The sequence below is a fragment of the Lactuca sativa genome, chromosome 6, assembly GCF_002870075.4.
Source record: "Lactuca sativa cultivar Salinas chromosome 6, Lsat_Salinas_v11, whole genome shotgun sequence".
NCBI lineage: Eukaryota > Viridiplantae > Streptophyta > Magnoliopsida > Asterales > Asteraceae > Lactuca > Lactuca sativa.
The window spans coordinates 6636457-6654123 of NC_056628.2; the positions used below are offsets into that span (position 1 = coordinate 6636457).

Sequence of the window (17667 nt, forward strand, 5' to 3'; positions counted from 1 at the left end):
TACAAACATCATATTTGCAATTGAAACCTCAAAGTGAAAAGTAAATTCAAAATCTGGTAAAGGAGATAAAAACTACTTTTCTGATTTCTTTGCTCTGGCGGTGGGAGCTTGGACCAGGACCACAAAGCACAATCATTAAACCATACTTCATAAAAAATGCACAAAAGGGACTAAGAGATCTTAGCAAGATTTATGGCAAATCCCAATAAGGAATACATGGCTATGGCAAAACGAGTCTTGAGGTATATAAAGGGGACTATGAACAATGGGCTACACTATGTGAAGGATCAAAGTAAGAAATTAAAAGTGTTTACTGACAGCAATTATGGACATGATCTAGCGGACCGAAAAAGCACCTCTGGGCATGTATGTTTGTTCAGTGGAGTTGCAATATGTTGGGGTTCTAGAAAACAAGAAGTTGTCACTTTATCATGAACAGAAGCAGAATATGTTGCAGCTACAACATGTGCATGTCATTGTGTATGGTTAAAAGGTCTCCTTGAAGAACTTGAAGAAAAGGCTGGAATTGTGGAGGTTATGTGTGACAATTATTCAACCATAAAGCTATCAAAGAATCCGGTAATGCATAGAAGAACAAAGCATATAGATGTCTGTTTTCACTATATTAAAGAATTGGTGAACAAAGACATTACACAACTGAAGTTGCACATAGGAGCAGCTAGCAGACATGATGACCATGCCATTGACTTTAGTTGCATCTGAATTCATCAGAGAAGAAATTAGAGTGAGAGATGTTAAATAAGAAGTTCAACGCTTACTTGTTTAAGGGAAGGAATTTATTGGGCCAATCTCAATGTTTTGGTTTAGCCCACGTTTTTAGGTTGTGTTTGAAATAAGGTCCAAAGGCAAGACACTACAAGAATACCAAGCTACGGCGACGACACCTATCCCGACGCCGATAGTCGTCGCTACAGGTCTACCTATGCCGACGACAAGTTGTCGCCATAGCTTTTGGAACGTTTGACCAACTTTCTTTGACCGCTATATCTGTGCAGACGACAAGTCGTCGCCATAGGTTCGGTAGGAACGACGAAAATGTTGGCGGTAATATGAAAATATATACCGACGACGTGTCGTCGGTATAGGTAAGAAAAAAAGGATTTTTTATTTATTTTTATTCCAAGTGCCAGAAAAAGAAAAACGACGTAGTTTTTGGACATCCTATGCCGACGAAAAGTCGTCGGGACAGGTTTTTTAATTTACATTTATATTTATATTCCAGGATTAAGTAATACGTCGTTGTTTATGTCGATCCTATGCCGACGACATGTCGTCGGCATAGGGGTATACCCTAAAACAGATACGCAGCTTTCTTTCATTTGCACACAGCGATTGTTTTCTGCACTTTCTCCTCCCAAGCGACGAAATCGACTTCCCAGCTTCAATTTCCGACGATTTGTCGAATCCAATGTCATTTCTACCCTTAATTTGTTTGTTATTGTTGTTTGATATTGATTTTTCCCCCTAATTTGGGGTTTTTTGTGTGTAGCAACTGTTGGTGAAGCTCCACCGATCTATTGACTGCCTCACCTTCTACCACCTAGTGTTGCCGCCGGAAATCACCACCAGCCACCACCTTGCTTCTTTGACTAGCAAAAAAAATAGAACATCGGTTTAATTCCAAAAGGTTAGTTTTTTTTTCTAATTTTTTTTGAAATTGAAGTTGAATTGTGTTGAAATTGTTTGTTGTTTGTGTGTGTATATATATATATATATATATATATATATATATATATATATATATATATATATATATAAATTGAAGTTGAATTGTGTTGAAATTGTTTATATATATATATATATATATATATATATATATATATATATATATATATATATATATATATATATATATATATATATATATATATATATATATGTGTGTGTGTGTGTGTGTGATTGTGTTGTATATATACATGATTGTGTTGTTGTTTGTTGTTTTTTTCTAATTTTTTTTCTAATTGTATTGTTTGTTATATATATATATATATATATATATATATATATATATATATATATATATATATATATATATATATATATATATAGCTGTAGTGAGTCCAAATATGTTCTTTCAATATGACAATAATGAAATGATCTTTGATGTTTACCAAGATAACGATATCAATAATTTGTTAACAATAATATCGGTATGAATATAAAGATGTGTAGAATGAACTAAGATTATTCAAGATATTTTATAATATCATGGTCTATTTTTTAATCCATTCAACCTCTTTAGTTTGAAAGAGTTTGAAAATGCCATTTGTTATTCAAACAAAATATAATTTACAAAATAAAGAAATAAGATTGTTAGACAAATTTAGAATGATCAAGCCTTCCATATGGAGTGACATAAAAACACGTAGAAGGGAGAGGCTATTAAGTAGATTTTTCCTGAAAATTCTAGTATACAGAAAAAGATATTTAACAAAAAAATATGTTTCTAATTAACTTCACTATTTTAATATACAGAAAAAGATATTTAAACATATAATCTTATATTTCCTTACAGATTTATTGTCTCCAAAAAGATGTGCCTACGGACTATACTGACGAATTAAAGGTGTTGGCATATGGTCCGTTGCGTGCATATTCGTACACTGCATGCATAGTAAATGGTGTCCGATTTGTTGTGAATAGTCGTGATCTCCGACGCACTACTCAAAATAGTGGTGTTGTTACATTCGGAGAAGACGGTACACCATTCTATGGTCAATTAGAGGAGATCATAGAGTTGCATTATTTATATGATAAATCAGTTGTACTCTTTCGTGGTAAATGGTTCAATGCCTCATTACGTAATGGACGCTTAAAGACTATAAATAATATGATTCTTATTGATACCAGTCATGAATGGTATGTCGGTAAAACGTGGTTTGATGATCAACAATACATCTTAGCCACACAAGCTAAACAAGTATTTTATCTCCAAGATCCCACTCAAAACAATAACTGGAGAGTTGTGGAAGAGGTTCATCATCGAAAACTTTGGAATCATCCAAGTATCGGTGTTGTGAATGAGATAGATGTTGTGAACAACACTCAATCAACTGATTTTACCTTGGTTGTCGACTTAGGCACCTTACCTATGCAGACGACTTTAGGTGAAGTTGGTGAATCAAGTGTGGTTGCTAGGAGGAATGTTGCTCCTAATATAAACGATGACGATTTCATCAACGATGAAAATGACGATAATGATACGTACTCTTCAGATGAAGAAATAAATAATGAAAACTATGACAGTGATGATGATGTTAGACATGTATATTGTTCTAGTGATGAATCTGATTGATGGTATGTTATTGTTATTATATCTCCTGATGGCTTATAATATTTGTTAAATTTCGAAATGTTGCTTATTTCTAGTTTTATTATATTTTTTGAACGTTTATAATATTTGTTAAACAGAGGGCAGAAGTCGCGAGGGGACACGGAGGAGACGGTGGGGATAGACCTCCACACGGGAATGCACGCGGTGTACCATCGGATTGCCAATCTTGTAAGTTATATGAAATTTTTAATTATTAGATATATTAATGTTTTAAATTTCTAAATTTCCAATTGTATTTGTAAATATAGCGCAAGCGAAGAATGTGAATGTGCGTGGCAAAGGGAGAAACTTAAATTTGTACGATGAGTATGAAAAAAACAAGTGTAAGCCTTTGGAATTGCTAATTGATATCTCCGGGCGGACGTATCGAGTTATAGGGGACAACGGGCAACTGTTTGTCAGACTGATCTCAAATCTGGTGGGATCAAAGGTACCGTTGCATTATCATACTTGGCGTCGTGTTCCTGCCAAGTACAAAGTTGATTTATATCCCGAGCTAGAGGTAAATATACAATACATTTTATATGTATTGAATTTTACACTTATTAAATATTTTTTTACTAATCAAATTTGTTTTTCCTTTTGCATACTTATTTTGATATTGATAGGTATCGGGGCACAAACTTGTGGGAACCCCTTCGAGCGGGTATCCAAGCAGATATGCAAAGAGCTTATCGAGAGCGCAAGTATCAGATGAAAAAACATTTTGATAGAGTTGGTGGATATCGTAATGTGGAAAGGGCAAGAAGACGTCCACCGGATGATTGGCCCGCCCAAGCTTGGAACGATATGATTGATTTGTTGTTTTTGACCGAGGAATACAGACGCACGTCGGAAAAAAATAAAGTTACTAGGTCGAAACTTCCACACACAAGTGCTCATGGATGTAGACCGTATGCTCAACGACGTTATTTAGAGGTAATAAAATACATTAGTATTATTTAAAATTGTTATTAACATTTGTACAAATACATTTATTGTTTTTTCACTTATTATAGGAACAAATGGGAATCAAGCCGCAGCATATTGAGGGTTGGAGACAAATGCGCTACAAAGAAGGTTCGGGTTGGTGTACAAGTCGAGCAGAAGAAGAATTGGTAAGTGATAAACGAAATGAATATGTTGTTTAAATATATTATTATTAATTATAGTTTCATGTTTAAGGAATATTATTATTTTTTGAATGTTTAAGTTTAGTTGTTTGTTTTAATTAACGTATGTTAATTGTTTTCTTTATTTTAGGAGAAAATTCAAAATGAATATGAGAAAAAGCAAAACGAGGTTGGGGAAGGAGGAGAAGTAAACGAGGAAGAATGTTTAGAACGTGCCCTTGGGACGAGACGTGGACATGCTCGCGGGGTGGGTAGGAGACCAACCGCCAACTTCGGTTTAATTCCAAATGAACGGCCTTCCACTTCCAAATCGTCTCAATCTCAACCCCAATCTCAATCCCAATTCGATGCACAACAAATGCAAGAATATTTGCAACAATATAATGCATCATTGGCGGCTTGTATTCCGAACTTCCAACCACCACCATTTCCTAACTTTCTATTCAACTATAACACACAAGCAAGTAGCTCTCAACAATTTGCCAAAAGGATGGAAGAAGAAGGAGAAGGAGAAGAAGAAGGAGAAGAAGAAGAAGAAGGAGAAGACGATTATGATAATGATGATTGATGTTTTTTTAGTATTATGAACAATGTTAGTTAACTACTTATTGTAATATTAAACTTGAATTTGATGTTTTGAATTTGAACAATGGTACCTAGTTAATGTATTTCAATTGATATATGCTGCAATGTTTTTTGGATTTGTTAAAAATGCAGGAATGGTAATGTACAAAACCTATAAAGCTAAAAAAAACAACCAGTAGCTATCCCGACAACTAGTCGTCGCTATAGGTCCATAACCGTTAACTGATAAAACCCTTTAACGACGACAAGGCGTCGTAATAGCCTCAACTTGTCCCGACGACTTGTCGTCGCCATAGGATTTTAATAAAACATTATTTTTTTTCGTCAAAAACGTCGTTGACAAAATCTGTGCCGACGACATGTCGTCGCAATAGAGCTAGCTATACCGACGACATCTATGCCGACGACTTAACAGACCTATGCCGACACACCGGTGCCGACGACTTTTTCCCGACGACTTGTCGTCGCCATACCCTATCCCGACGACTTGTCGTCGGCATAGGGTCTAAAATCGTCGTCTGCAAAGGGTACGATTGTTGTAGTGAGAGTCGTTGTGACTTAGTAATCCGAAGTACCAAGTCGTTCCCTTCTTCTTTGTGTTGAACGAGAATTAGAGAAGATATCAATTTGTTATGTTTTGAGTCTTTCTCATTCTTTATGTTATTTGTAATGGCTATAAAAGCCCCTTTGTTCTTGAATAACTGTATCAGACATTGTGAGTCGAATCGATTGTTATCACTTGTTTTCAACATCGCCGCTAATAGTTTTAGCGGCAATATGGGCACTCTTTTGCGGCGACGCCCGTCATCGCTAATACCTTAATTTCTTGTAGTGTTCTGTGGACTCTTAATTAGTACAGTAAGTCGTAAGCAAGAGGTGTTACATTTTTGGTATGGAAACCTTAGATTTTTAACTAATTAAAAGGAACAACTAATAAAAAAATGAAAAAGCTTACCTTTTTTTTTTCTTTAATGGCCTTTATATTTTGAGCTTTTTTATAGATAAATTAAAAAAGCTCTCTAATGTCAATGAAAGGAGTCCTTTGGTCAACGAGAAGCAGTAATTCAGTAAATTCTAGTTAATGATTTAGGCCTGTGTGGGTTTGTGTGTATTTTGTTATGTTTGTACAAATACATATGAGTACTTCAAGAAGTGCACGCCTCATGATGATGTCCTCTGTGAAGTTGGCATCGCGTAAAAGGAAATTTTTGCAAAAAACTACAAAACATTCTTCTTCAATTCAACTCCAGTAACAACATATTCCTGTCTTTCTTTCCTCAACACCGAAGATCCAATTTCAACAATTCCATCGGATTCAGTGTAAAATTCCACTTTTACTCTTAGATTCTTTCAGTCAAATTATCGTTTCATCTGGGGATGAATTGAAGCCAACTTTATTTGGATGGTGACTGGTGAGTCATTCATCTGTCTAAGCATTTCCTGTTATATTTTGTCTCAATACTTTCACTTCTTTCTTTAGAATATGTCTAGTTTTGGTTCAAATTACATACTTCCATGCCGAAGAGCCTGCAATTTGCGAGTGAAAGACTCCTTTTTAATTTGGTTCATGACAATCTTTTTGCTCTTTTGAGCAATTAAAATAACAAGCTATGTTCAGCGACCAATTCTGTATGTACGGAAATTAATATATATCCGCATACTCTCTATCTTTCCTACCTTTTCTTTCGTTTTCACACAAGTGTGTTTGTTCACGCCAAAAAGATATTATGTTGTTTGCCATTTAGTTTTCTTACTTTTGTGGGTTCGGCTTCAATAAGACCAGCATTTATAGAAGAAACTATATCAATATATATCTTCATATACGAATGATCACATTTGAAGGCGGTATATTTTCATCTCTCTCTCTCTCATGAGCCATAACTTTCCATTAATGGCGACCCTTTGTTTTCGTATTAATTATAAATACAGGAACTGCTAATAGATGACCTTTGAGGATAGAATATTGAGATTTTTTTATCAACATCATGCAATAAGAGGTCCGATCATGAGCTGTTAATTCGAGTTGTAAGGCTAACATGATTTTTTTATCAACATCATTCCAATATTCTTTTCATGTTTCACCTAACTATACCTTCTCCAATCATCATGAAATCTTTTGTACTTCACTTCAATAACCTCTCTATATACTCATCCATGTACCAGACTCCATAAGTTATATTAATGTCAGAATTCACAATCATTTTTTACATTCTTGTAATCAGTTGTGAACCTGAGAAACAAAATGGTGCTGCTGCTGCTGCTGCTTAAACATCATTCCCCTAAACTCGATCAGGACAATTTAGAAAGCATCAAGGGCTTGTTAACATCTCTTGACAAATACTCAAGTGTGGGATTTCATCCAACTGCCGATTTGTGCATTTAAGACCCTGAGGAAGTTCTTAGTTCTTACTGTTTATATAAGCATAGCTATGCATGCATACATTAAAGTGATCACATTCTTCATTCTTTCATGCTTAAACTAAGTAAGATTGTTTCTGGTTCATGTATTGTCTTCTTTTTCCTGTTGTCTGCGTCTTTTTTAAAACTAAATGATCATCAAGGAGCAAAGGATGTTAAAGAACCATAGTAAAAATATGTTTTAGAACTCGAAAAAAGATCCTTGTGAAGCAAACAAATTAACATAAAGAAGTATACTATTAATATGAACCAAATCAACATTAGGCTTGACAAGCAACTTTTGAGCTGCAATAACTAATAGGACACAAATTAACATATAGATTAAACACTTTCATTCCCTTGTTAATTAGTCTTAACAAATAAGAACATTCATAATACGTACATACATGCATACATTAGAAATATGTTATATGAATTACATACATATCTACTTAGCTAGTTAACAAAGCTTATATAGTCCGATAAGTTTCTTAGAACCGTTCACGACCCACATTAAAACTATACTCAACCGGTCATCAATAACAAAAAAAAAGTAATATAAAAAAAAAAAAACATAATATACTTGCATTAGTTCATGCATTCTAGTCACCATAATATATTTGCCGAACTTTGATATTAATACATGCATTCTAGTCACCATAATATACTTTCTTTTTCTTTCATTTTCTTGTTGATGTGATTAGAAACTCATTTATATATGTTTCTAAATTAATTATTTCCAGAGATCAGCCTGGCAAGTGGAGGTGGATATGGAAGCACATTCGGAAGCCATTTCGTCACTCTTTGAATCACTTAAAAGCATGTTCATATGTTCAGTCATTTGAAGAGATGATGGATGAGGATTTGAAGGATCTTGTTCATTACTAAGCTGAGAAGCAACAAACTTATCAAGTACTCGCCAATCAGTTAATTGAAGATCTTGTTCACCAATATTGTTACCATAAAGCAAGTTGATGTTTAACTGTTGAGTTGATGGATGAAAAGTGGTAGAAACAGGCTGTTGAATTTTTGGAGATTCTAATTGAGGAAGCTGGAGAAATGAGTGATCTTGAGGCAAGTTGTAATGCAATTGATCAAGTTCAGATTTTGCAGGAAACTGGTGATGATGGTATGATGTATTTGAAGTGTAAGGATGAGTACTAATCCTTTTTGGCGATTCAAAATTTGGCATGAATGAGACTTGATCATCAAACCAGCCTAATGAATCATGTTCATCCATCCTACGTACAGTTGTTATTCGTTTCTTGAATACCCTACATACAACCCATCCTTCTTCCTGTCGTAAATAAAACAAAAATGTCACTTCATCACAATCAAACATCTTCTATTAATTTCTTGATTTTGAAAGTGATTCACAAGAATGTCAACATAAGAACCAAATTAAAGCATGTTTGCATGTGAACATATATATGTTCATATGCACACACACACTCCTACCCGACCAGAAATACATCAAAATTACATAATCAAAACGCCAAAATTGGATCGACTTGTTTTTTCGGGTTCAAGAAAATTTGCGTAACTTTCAAAGCGTTTTTATTTGTCCATGTGGAGACTAAAATTAACATATTGGAGTAGCTTTTTGATAAAACTAAACAAAAAATATATGATAGCAAGATTAATAATGGATGTATAATATCTTGCCTGAGTTGTTCCATTTTCATTTGTTTCAAGTCTATACTCGTGCATGATCCAATCAGATTTCTGTCCATTTGGGGCTCGACCTTTGTAAAACACCAAGGTCTTTCTCATGCCAACTAGATTATTTTTAGAGTATATGGCCTTATCCCTTCCAGTGGCTTTCCAAAACCCAGCTTTTGTAGCTCTATTTGTGCGAGTTCCTGTTGGGTATTTTTTATCCTTGTGGCTAAAGAAATACCATTCGTTTTGTTCCTCAGTTCCTAGCTTGCATAAATCTGTTTATAATGATAAAAAAAATGTTAAAAGGACTATAACAACATACTTAAAATAAGTGCCTAATTAGGGCTTAGAAAATTTTGCATCCATGGAATAAGTAACACACAGTGAAGTTGTATTTGACAACTCATAAATGTATCAACAGATTTTCTTGGAATGCAAGTTTTTCAGGAACCTCTAGCTAACTTGGTGCATGATGAACTGATGCACCTTGAAGGTCCCATGGCTCAATTCTGTAGAGATCAATGTCTTTAATAACATCAAGATCAATTCTTTTTGATGCAATCTTTTTTCTGAGGTAATAATCTACAAGTTCTTCATCAGTTGGGTGGAATCTAAAACCGGGAGGAACGTGTGAAAAGTTATTCATATTCTGCAACTTAAAATGCTTGATGGATCACCTGCATTTGAGATGATGCATCATTAATATTTAGTGGTTGAGGTGGATACAAATAAAAATATATCCTATATATCTTCCATACAATTTCTATTAATATGATCATATATATAAACTAGTGTAAAAGACATACAGAGAAATTTCTATCTACACACATACATATATGTAATATGGTATTTCCGTATGTAGGTATGCAAACTGAATAGAGCACAAACTCAAATGACACTGAAGTAACATGAACTATGAAAACTACCGATTTACATATATGATTCATTTCAGTTCTTTTAACAGGAAATGCATTAATAAAACATTCACTCTAGCTAGAGAGGACAAAACAACAGAAATTACAAGTTTGGTACATACATGTCTGACCCTATTAAAAGTTGATCATGAAATAAACTACATACAAGAATAAAAAAATGTAAATCAAGGAAGATATATGAAAGGGGTAAAGGGAAACACATTAGATTTAACTAGAAAATAGTGGCCAAGGTGTCTTTGGTCGTATCAATTGTTGTGAAAATGTGTCATCAGCCAAATGGTTGAGGGTTTAAGTCTTGTTTGGGACGAAGGTATAGACATAAGAGTAGATTTACACTAGTACAAAAAAGTTCATTTCTTGATCATCCGTTGAGAAAAGGGAACTTTCTTAGTGAAAATAATCTTTTTGACAAGGATAGAAGATAAGTTTCTTTTTATCAATGTAGGAAGTTCTTTAAGTTTTCACAAGTCTTTCTGGTCCTCTTCACACTCAGAGCTTTAAAGCAACCTTGAGGAGGGATCCAAGAACCAATTATCTAACAAGAATCTTACTCTTCATGCTCCTTCAAGATATCGATTATGTTGAAAAGATGAGCTTAATCTCATGGGTAAATTTGCATGAACAAGGAGAGAGAGAGAGAGAGAGAGAGAGAGAGAGAGAGAGAGTACCAATTATTAAGTTGCCTGATCAACCACATGAATCTCTACGAACTCTTAGATTATATGTTCAAGTTTAAAGACATGCATCAATGTATAATAGCTAGCTTTTGTATAGTTCAAGAAAAAAACATGTGTATGATAGAACATATGAATCTCATGTGAAATGAAACTGAATGTAGATACCATGCATTCTAATGAAGAAGAAACCTTTTATTACTTGATAATAAAGATAAAACTACTCAAGTGTGCTTTTTCATGGGGATGCCACTCAAGTTTTCACCACTAAACAAAAGTGAAAACTAAATAATAATGCACAACCAAAATATACAAGCACTTTACTTTGTGAACCCGGTAATATGCTTCAATTCTATGCAAATATAGTAGTGAAATTGTTATTAAATATAATTAAAAGGGACATTTTTTTCTCCCTTATAGATATCGATCCAGCAAGAAGACCAGTTCCATACCTTAGAAATTAGAGGGAAACAAAAAAAAAATGAACTTAATTATCAAGATGGGCTTTCATGATAAATAAGAGGACATAATCGCATGAACTTCCAATTCGTGATCAATCCAACATAAAATTAAAATAAAATATATTTTTTTTAGTATAGGTCCTAATTGAATATCTCAAATATATTGGGAAACTCATGAAGAAAACCAGGTTAAAACAGGTACACACATAGAAGAAAAGATTGGAGATGAAGAACATAAAAGAATGAATAAAAAAGAAAACCTTGGAAATGATGAAGTTCTTCACTTAGGTCGATCTTGTTCTTCTTCTTCGAGTGGTTGGAGAGAGAGGATTAATTTCAGAACAAGTGTCCTCAGCTTCAGTTAATAAACAAACAAAAGGAGACAAAAAACGAAAAAAGAAACAATGAACAGAAGGAATGTTTATTGGACCAAAAAGGGTTTTAATTTCCTCGGGAATTGAAGTGAAAGAAACTTGTCTTTTTGTCTCTCAAAAATGACATCAGATCCCAAAGAACTCAAACCCTAACAAAACAAACACAAACTGAAAGAATGAATACAAGGATTTCTCACTTAGTTTATACTAGCGGTATAAAAGTGGGGTTCATTGGGTATGGAGGAAGAGTTAGCTGGATTGTCGGAAAAGCTTCCCGTGAAAAAAGGAAAGAAGATGATGATAATGCGGCGGTGATATACTACACCTCAACGCCAACCACCACCCACCACCAGCTACTGATGGTGATGTACAGCACAAATTTATATAGATACACAACTAGATTTTTATGTTTTCTGACCACTTTCTTTCTTTCTAGCTTTCAGATATTTATGTTGCAGGAGAGAGAGAGAGAGAGAGAGAGAGAGAGAGAGAGAGAGAGAGAGAGAGAGAGAGAGAGAGAGAGAGAGAGATGAGTGAGGTTTAAGAATGTGATGGCATGGGATCACTTAAACAATCCCCACACCCAAAAAGAATGTTTGAGAAGATTTCCTTTTTAGGGGTCTTCAGTTTCAAACTTTCATATAACAACATCACAATAATATAATACTTATATTTTAATAATGTTCTTTTTATATATAAAACTAATTTATAACTTATGAAAATCAAGTTTATAAAATTAATAAAAATTTCATTATAAAAATTTAAAATTATTAATCAATTATTTTTAAAAAATTATTAATTAATAAATACTTTTTACACTACAAGAATAATGATCATTAGTGTCGATGGGCGTCGCCGCTAAAGGTCCCGATTGTCGCCGCTAATACCTTTAGCGGCAACGTGTCGCTGCGAAAGGGTCGCCGCTATTGGTTCGTCGCTAATACCCCATTTGTCGCTGCTAATACTTGCCGTCGCCGCTAATTGTAGTTTTCTTTTTTTTTTAATGTGTTTTTTTAAAACATTCTTTCCATATACAAAACAAACAATATAAAATTATAAAAACTGTTATAAAAATATAAAATCATTATAAAAACATATAACCAAAATCACATCCATACATACACAAATACATACATAATACACATACAAAAACATATACATACATATACAAAAACACATATACATACATGATACACATACTAATATACAAATACATACATAATACACATATACATGAAAACACACACACACACACACACACACACACATATATATATATATATATATATATGCATACTAATACACAAATACATACAAAATACACACACACACACACATATATATATATATATATATATATATATATATATATATATATATATATATATATATATATATATATAAAATACACATTCTACATACAAAATTTAAAATAAACATATAGAAAGCATGTGGTAGTGTGTAATCCGGCAGAGAAGCATGGTGGTGATAAAGAGAGAGGACTTCACAAAAGAGGGAAGAAGGAGCTGAAGGGGGTTATACATGCGAAGAGTATTAGCGGCGACGACTTTTAGTGGCGACAGGTAGAGTATTAGCGGCAACATATAGAGTATTAGCGGCGACACCTTTGGGGGGAATTTTGATGGTCAAAATTTTTTAGTATTATCGGCGACAACTTTGGGTGGAAACTTTGACGGTCAAAATTTTCGAGTATTAGCGGCGACACCGTCGCCGCTATTGGTGTCGCTGGTATTGGTATGTACGATATCGATTTTCAGTCCTGAATTAGAGAAAAAATCAACGGCTAGGGTTTCACCTCATATTTCGACGCGAATCGAGATCGATAGGCATTAGCGGCGATAGCCACCTTTTAGCGGCAACACATAACGCGAAAGTTATGTGTCGCCGCTAAAGGTGGCTGTCGCCGCTAATGCCCATTATTCTTATAGCGTTAGTTATAGCGTCGCCGCAATTGCTATGTGTCGCCGCTAAAGGCGTCGCCGCTAATGCTTTGTTTTCTTGTAGTGTATTAATTTAATATAATTAGAGTATGAAATTTAAAATTTAAAAGTGAAATATCAGTTATTAATTTAATGTAATTAGAGTGAGAAATTAAAAATCTAAAATTTAAAATAGATAATTAATAGGTTGACATTAATAAGGATTTCTAATATTATGACTCTCAATAGGAGAATAAACTTATTTATTTATTAGAAAAAGAATATAATGTAACAATTAGTATTATCGATTTTTATTTTACCAACCTTTATTAATTTACTCCTGATCCTTTTCATCTTGATATCAATAACTTTCTTTTATTCAATTACAAAATTAGTCATGCGATTTTCTTTTTGTTTTATGAAAAATTACATCAACTTTTTCCATTCTAATGAAAAGTTTATCGCAAGAGCATTTATACATTGCATGTGCAGCGGAGCATTAGCTAGTGATGTCTAGTATTTTGCTTGAAGAAAGATAATGACATTAATAAGATATTACAGTTTATGATAATCATTAATGTTATTGTTGTTTTTTTAAAATGGAAAACTACTAGGCGCTCGCAAGGAGCTAATCACAAAGAACACAATTGGAGGGAAAAGGCCGCAAGATGCATGGACTCATGAACTAAGGTCGTGAGGAGTCGAAGTGGAATACTCTTGGCATGTAACATCTCAAATTTCAAGTTAATTCAAGTACTACTTAGTGGTTACAATATAATGAGTGAGAAGACAAATAGGTAACAAGTTGCGCCGTTAAACTTTTTTGTATGCTAAAGTCAATTATTTTGAATACTATATATATACATCTAGAGGATATAACATAGCTATGCATCATCTGTTGTACTCTATTAAGAAGCTCCCTCGCATCCGATGCGAGTAAACCACACGTATATAAATTAAAATTTGCATTTTTTGAATGTAAATTAAACATTACAAAACCATGTTTCATAAAAATCTCAAATACCAAAAGGTTTATGATAACCCAATAAAATGTATCAGAAAATGTGGAAGCCAAATAACATAATAAATAGGAGATGCGCATGCGCCGGAGTTAAGAAGGAGTCTTTCCACTGCCAAAAGCACAATGGAAAAATATTTAATCCACAACTGTAAACACAAAGTTTATTAAGTTCTTCAAAATATCACAAACATCAAAGTAACAACTATACATACAAGTATTAGGCTTCTTTATCTCAAGGTCAGTTCCGATCTCACTATAAGCCCAATCGAGTACTCTTTGACTTACAACATGTGCCAATATTTTCATCAACCCATCGATCACTATTTAACTCATGCCCTACCCCGATCTTGTCATCAGCCCAACAAGACACATAACATACCAATCCATAAGCAAACATGCAACAGGCCTCGAACCACAAATCAGTCAATACTCTACTAGTCTAGCTAAGCATATACTAACATGTCATAGTATTACATATGCATCCAACCAGTGGCGGACGCAGACTGTTTTAGTAGGGGTGTCTCTCGTACTTCAAGCGGGTGCACCTAATAGAAAAAACCAAAAAAAAAAATTACACTGCGTGCCGGAAATTGAGCAGTGGCCCAGGACCCCAAAGGCCCTTAATAGGTCCGCCACTGCATCCAACACATAGAGAATCTAATCATGACATAAGTAATATAGTGAAAAGACTCGTTGATCTAACATCTACAATCTCACAATCTCTAAAGATACACAACTATCACGAACTACCTAGAACCAAATGAAGGTTTATACTCAATCTTATAGCTCAAATCCTAACAAGTTTGACCAAAATGGCAAACATGTCAAAAAATCAAAGGTTAAAGTCAACGTTCATCAATTCATGACCAACTCCTGGTCGTGATATGACCACTAAGGGACAAGATAGACGCGATTCTTTAAAATTTGTATTTGGAGCCATAAATCTGGTCACGTCACAAATTTGGCTTAACAAACTTCTTTTCATTGACTTAATCCCTTAGATTAGAAGACTATATTCTTATATCTAGATCTCCTAATGCTCCTAATGAACTAAGTTTCCAACTTTATCCATCATCAAGCTTTAATCAATCACAAATCGGAACCTAAGTCTAAAAACTCTCCAAAAGTGTCAATACCAAGTGCATGGCTGAAGATGAGCACATGTGTGCCCTTTTTATCCATCATGAAAGGTCCAGAAGAATCCAAGTATCACCAATAAGTTCTAGAGTTCTTCAAACTCCTAGAAAACCAAGATTATATGACCAAAAAGGCTACAAAACCACAAAATGCATAGATCTACCATGCAAGGACCTAAATGTAACACTATGATTTTTCACCTAATTACTTTTTATTTTTAAAAAATTTATTTAACAAAATATGTTGCGGAAGACTTATTATGATTATTTCTAAAACATCACCAATGTTACTTCCATGTCAACACAAACCCATCAAAATTTAAAGCTCACAAAAACATAATGATGAAAACCCAACATGTCCAAATGGTATCATAACTAAAGATACTAAATAGAACTACCCAATGGTTCCTATCCTCACCAAGGCTTCATGTCAAGCTACCTGTTCTAATGCACAAAAACCAACAAGCAAAGAACAAGTGTTAGCATAAACTAAGTAAGTCAATATGGTACAGTTTTAAGAGAACACACATATCATAGATGGTTTCACACAAAACATCCACACATAGTCAAAGACTCACAATCAAGACATATAACATCACACCTCATCACAAACACAGGTTTAGCACAATTTATTTTAGTTCTTCTTTTAGATCTTCTTTTATTAGTTACTCTCCTCAACGCCTTTGTAACTAATTTTATTTTATCGATTCACCGCTTAAATATTAATATAATAATATTTTGTGTCTCCGCTTTACATTAATAAATGCTTACCGCTCATCATCGTTGTAATTATTAAAGTAATACCTCCTAGTTAGGGTCTATTTGTTCACCGCAAACCCCCAAGGCAAGAACTCCGTTTGCTACTAACGTGACCGACATGACTCAATGCACTAAGTGAGGCGCGACTCTCACCCGTAATCATTGTTCCCGGTGCGCTGCGTTCGCTACTCCGACTTTGTACATTCGTATACATGTGTTTTCGTTAAGGATTGGTATGAGCGATACCAATTCCATCATGTTACACCTCCCAATTCTAACGTAATGTTTTGCACCGGTCCTACCGCTTGACCAATAGCACTCAAGTCCCGGTATACCAAGGTGCACTAGGACCATGTCCCGAGTGGTTGTCTACAAAAACCATTCGGCATCAAAGTTGGCTTAAGCTCTTATACTATAGGTATCTTTCAACCCACAAGGGCATCATATTATCCGGATAGGGTATATACCTATGACTAGGTTACTACCTTTCACCCTGCTAGTGTATTTCCCTATTAATATAATAATAATGAATTAAATAAGGAGTTACACTTTTAATCTGTTAAGTAATCATGTAAATATTATAATTTTTTTATTAACATATTACCTCTTTAAGGGTTATTTTCATGCAAACATGTAATTTTATGTAGTTATTACATTTTCATCACACACCACTTTCATTCATAACACTTCTATATTGATTTTACAACACTAACATGTTTGTCCTAAAATATTTTAAACAAATATTTTAAATAAGTGATGGCATGCTCACAAAACATAATATCCATGCACAACACTCAATCTAGCATGACCCTAGCTCACATCTCACATCAAACAAGAGGAATCTAGCATGCAACATCCTAAATATTGTTACACATAAAACATTTCAAAAATAATGGCATAACACTCAATCATTAAAAGGGCACATACATCCTAGATTACTAGGTCCATCTTATTCCATCTAAGATATATGATATCCCTAACAATGTACTTTTAAAAACCACATAGTTGACTCACCTTTGCCAAAGATGTGACCAACTCACACTTCAAATCTTTTAAAAGTTGAAGTATCACCCTTTCCCCTGTTACAATACAAAAAAAGGTTACTGGAGTACTATAATGTCAAAGATGACAAATCCATAACCCTAACACATAAACCAGCGATTAATCAAAGTTCCCAGTTTTGGACCCAAAACTACCACCTGTTTAGAGTTGTTTTAGCACCCTTGACGCCTGTATAATTTTTATTTTTATTTCAT

At 34.0% G+C, this 17667-nt stretch overlaps 1 protein-coding gene and 1 long non-coding RNA gene across 2 annotated transcripts; one reads left to right on the plus strand and one right to left on the minus strand.

Annotated features, from left to right (window-relative positions):
- The first annotated feature begins 6266 nt into the window (after positions 1–6266).
- LOC111913888 (uncharacterized) lies at positions 6267–9248 on the plus strand. Its single transcript, XR_002857646.3, has 3 exons — positions 6267–6464; positions 7275–8751; positions 9120–9248. It is a non-coding gene; the product is annotated as an uncharacterized LOC111913888 (long non-coding RNA).
- LOC111913887 (NAC domain-containing protein 7) lies at positions 7788–12020 on the minus strand. Its single transcript, XM_052764536.1, has 4 exons — positions 11442–12020; positions 9598–9788; positions 9120–9386; positions 7788–8751 (listed from the first exon to the last, which is right to left on the minus strand). The coding sequence occupies exons 2-4, from the start codon at positions 9755–9757 to the stop codon at positions 8183–8185; spliced, it is 996 nt and encodes a 331-aa protein (XP_052620496.1). The 5' UTR covers positions 9758–9788; positions 11442–12020; the 3' UTR covers positions 7788–8182.
- Between the last annotated feature and the right edge of the window lie 5647 nt (positions 12021–17667).

What these genes read in the sequence shown, in the direction of transcription:
- LOC111913887 (XM_052764536.1), bottom strand. Translation starts at nt 9,757, where the DNA reads ATGAATAACTTTTCACACGTTCCTCCCGGTTTTAGATTCCACCCAACT. An exon ending in TGAGCCATGGGACCTTCAAG is followed by an intron (nt 9,387 to 9,597) that starts GTGCATCAGTTC and finishes CATTATAAACAG; the next exon opens with ATTTATGCAAGCTAGGAACT. An exon ending in AACAAATGAAAATGGAACAA is followed by an intron (nt 8,752 to 9,119) that starts CTCAGGCAAGAT and finishes TGTTTTATTTAC; the next exon opens with GACAGGAAGAAGGATGGGTT.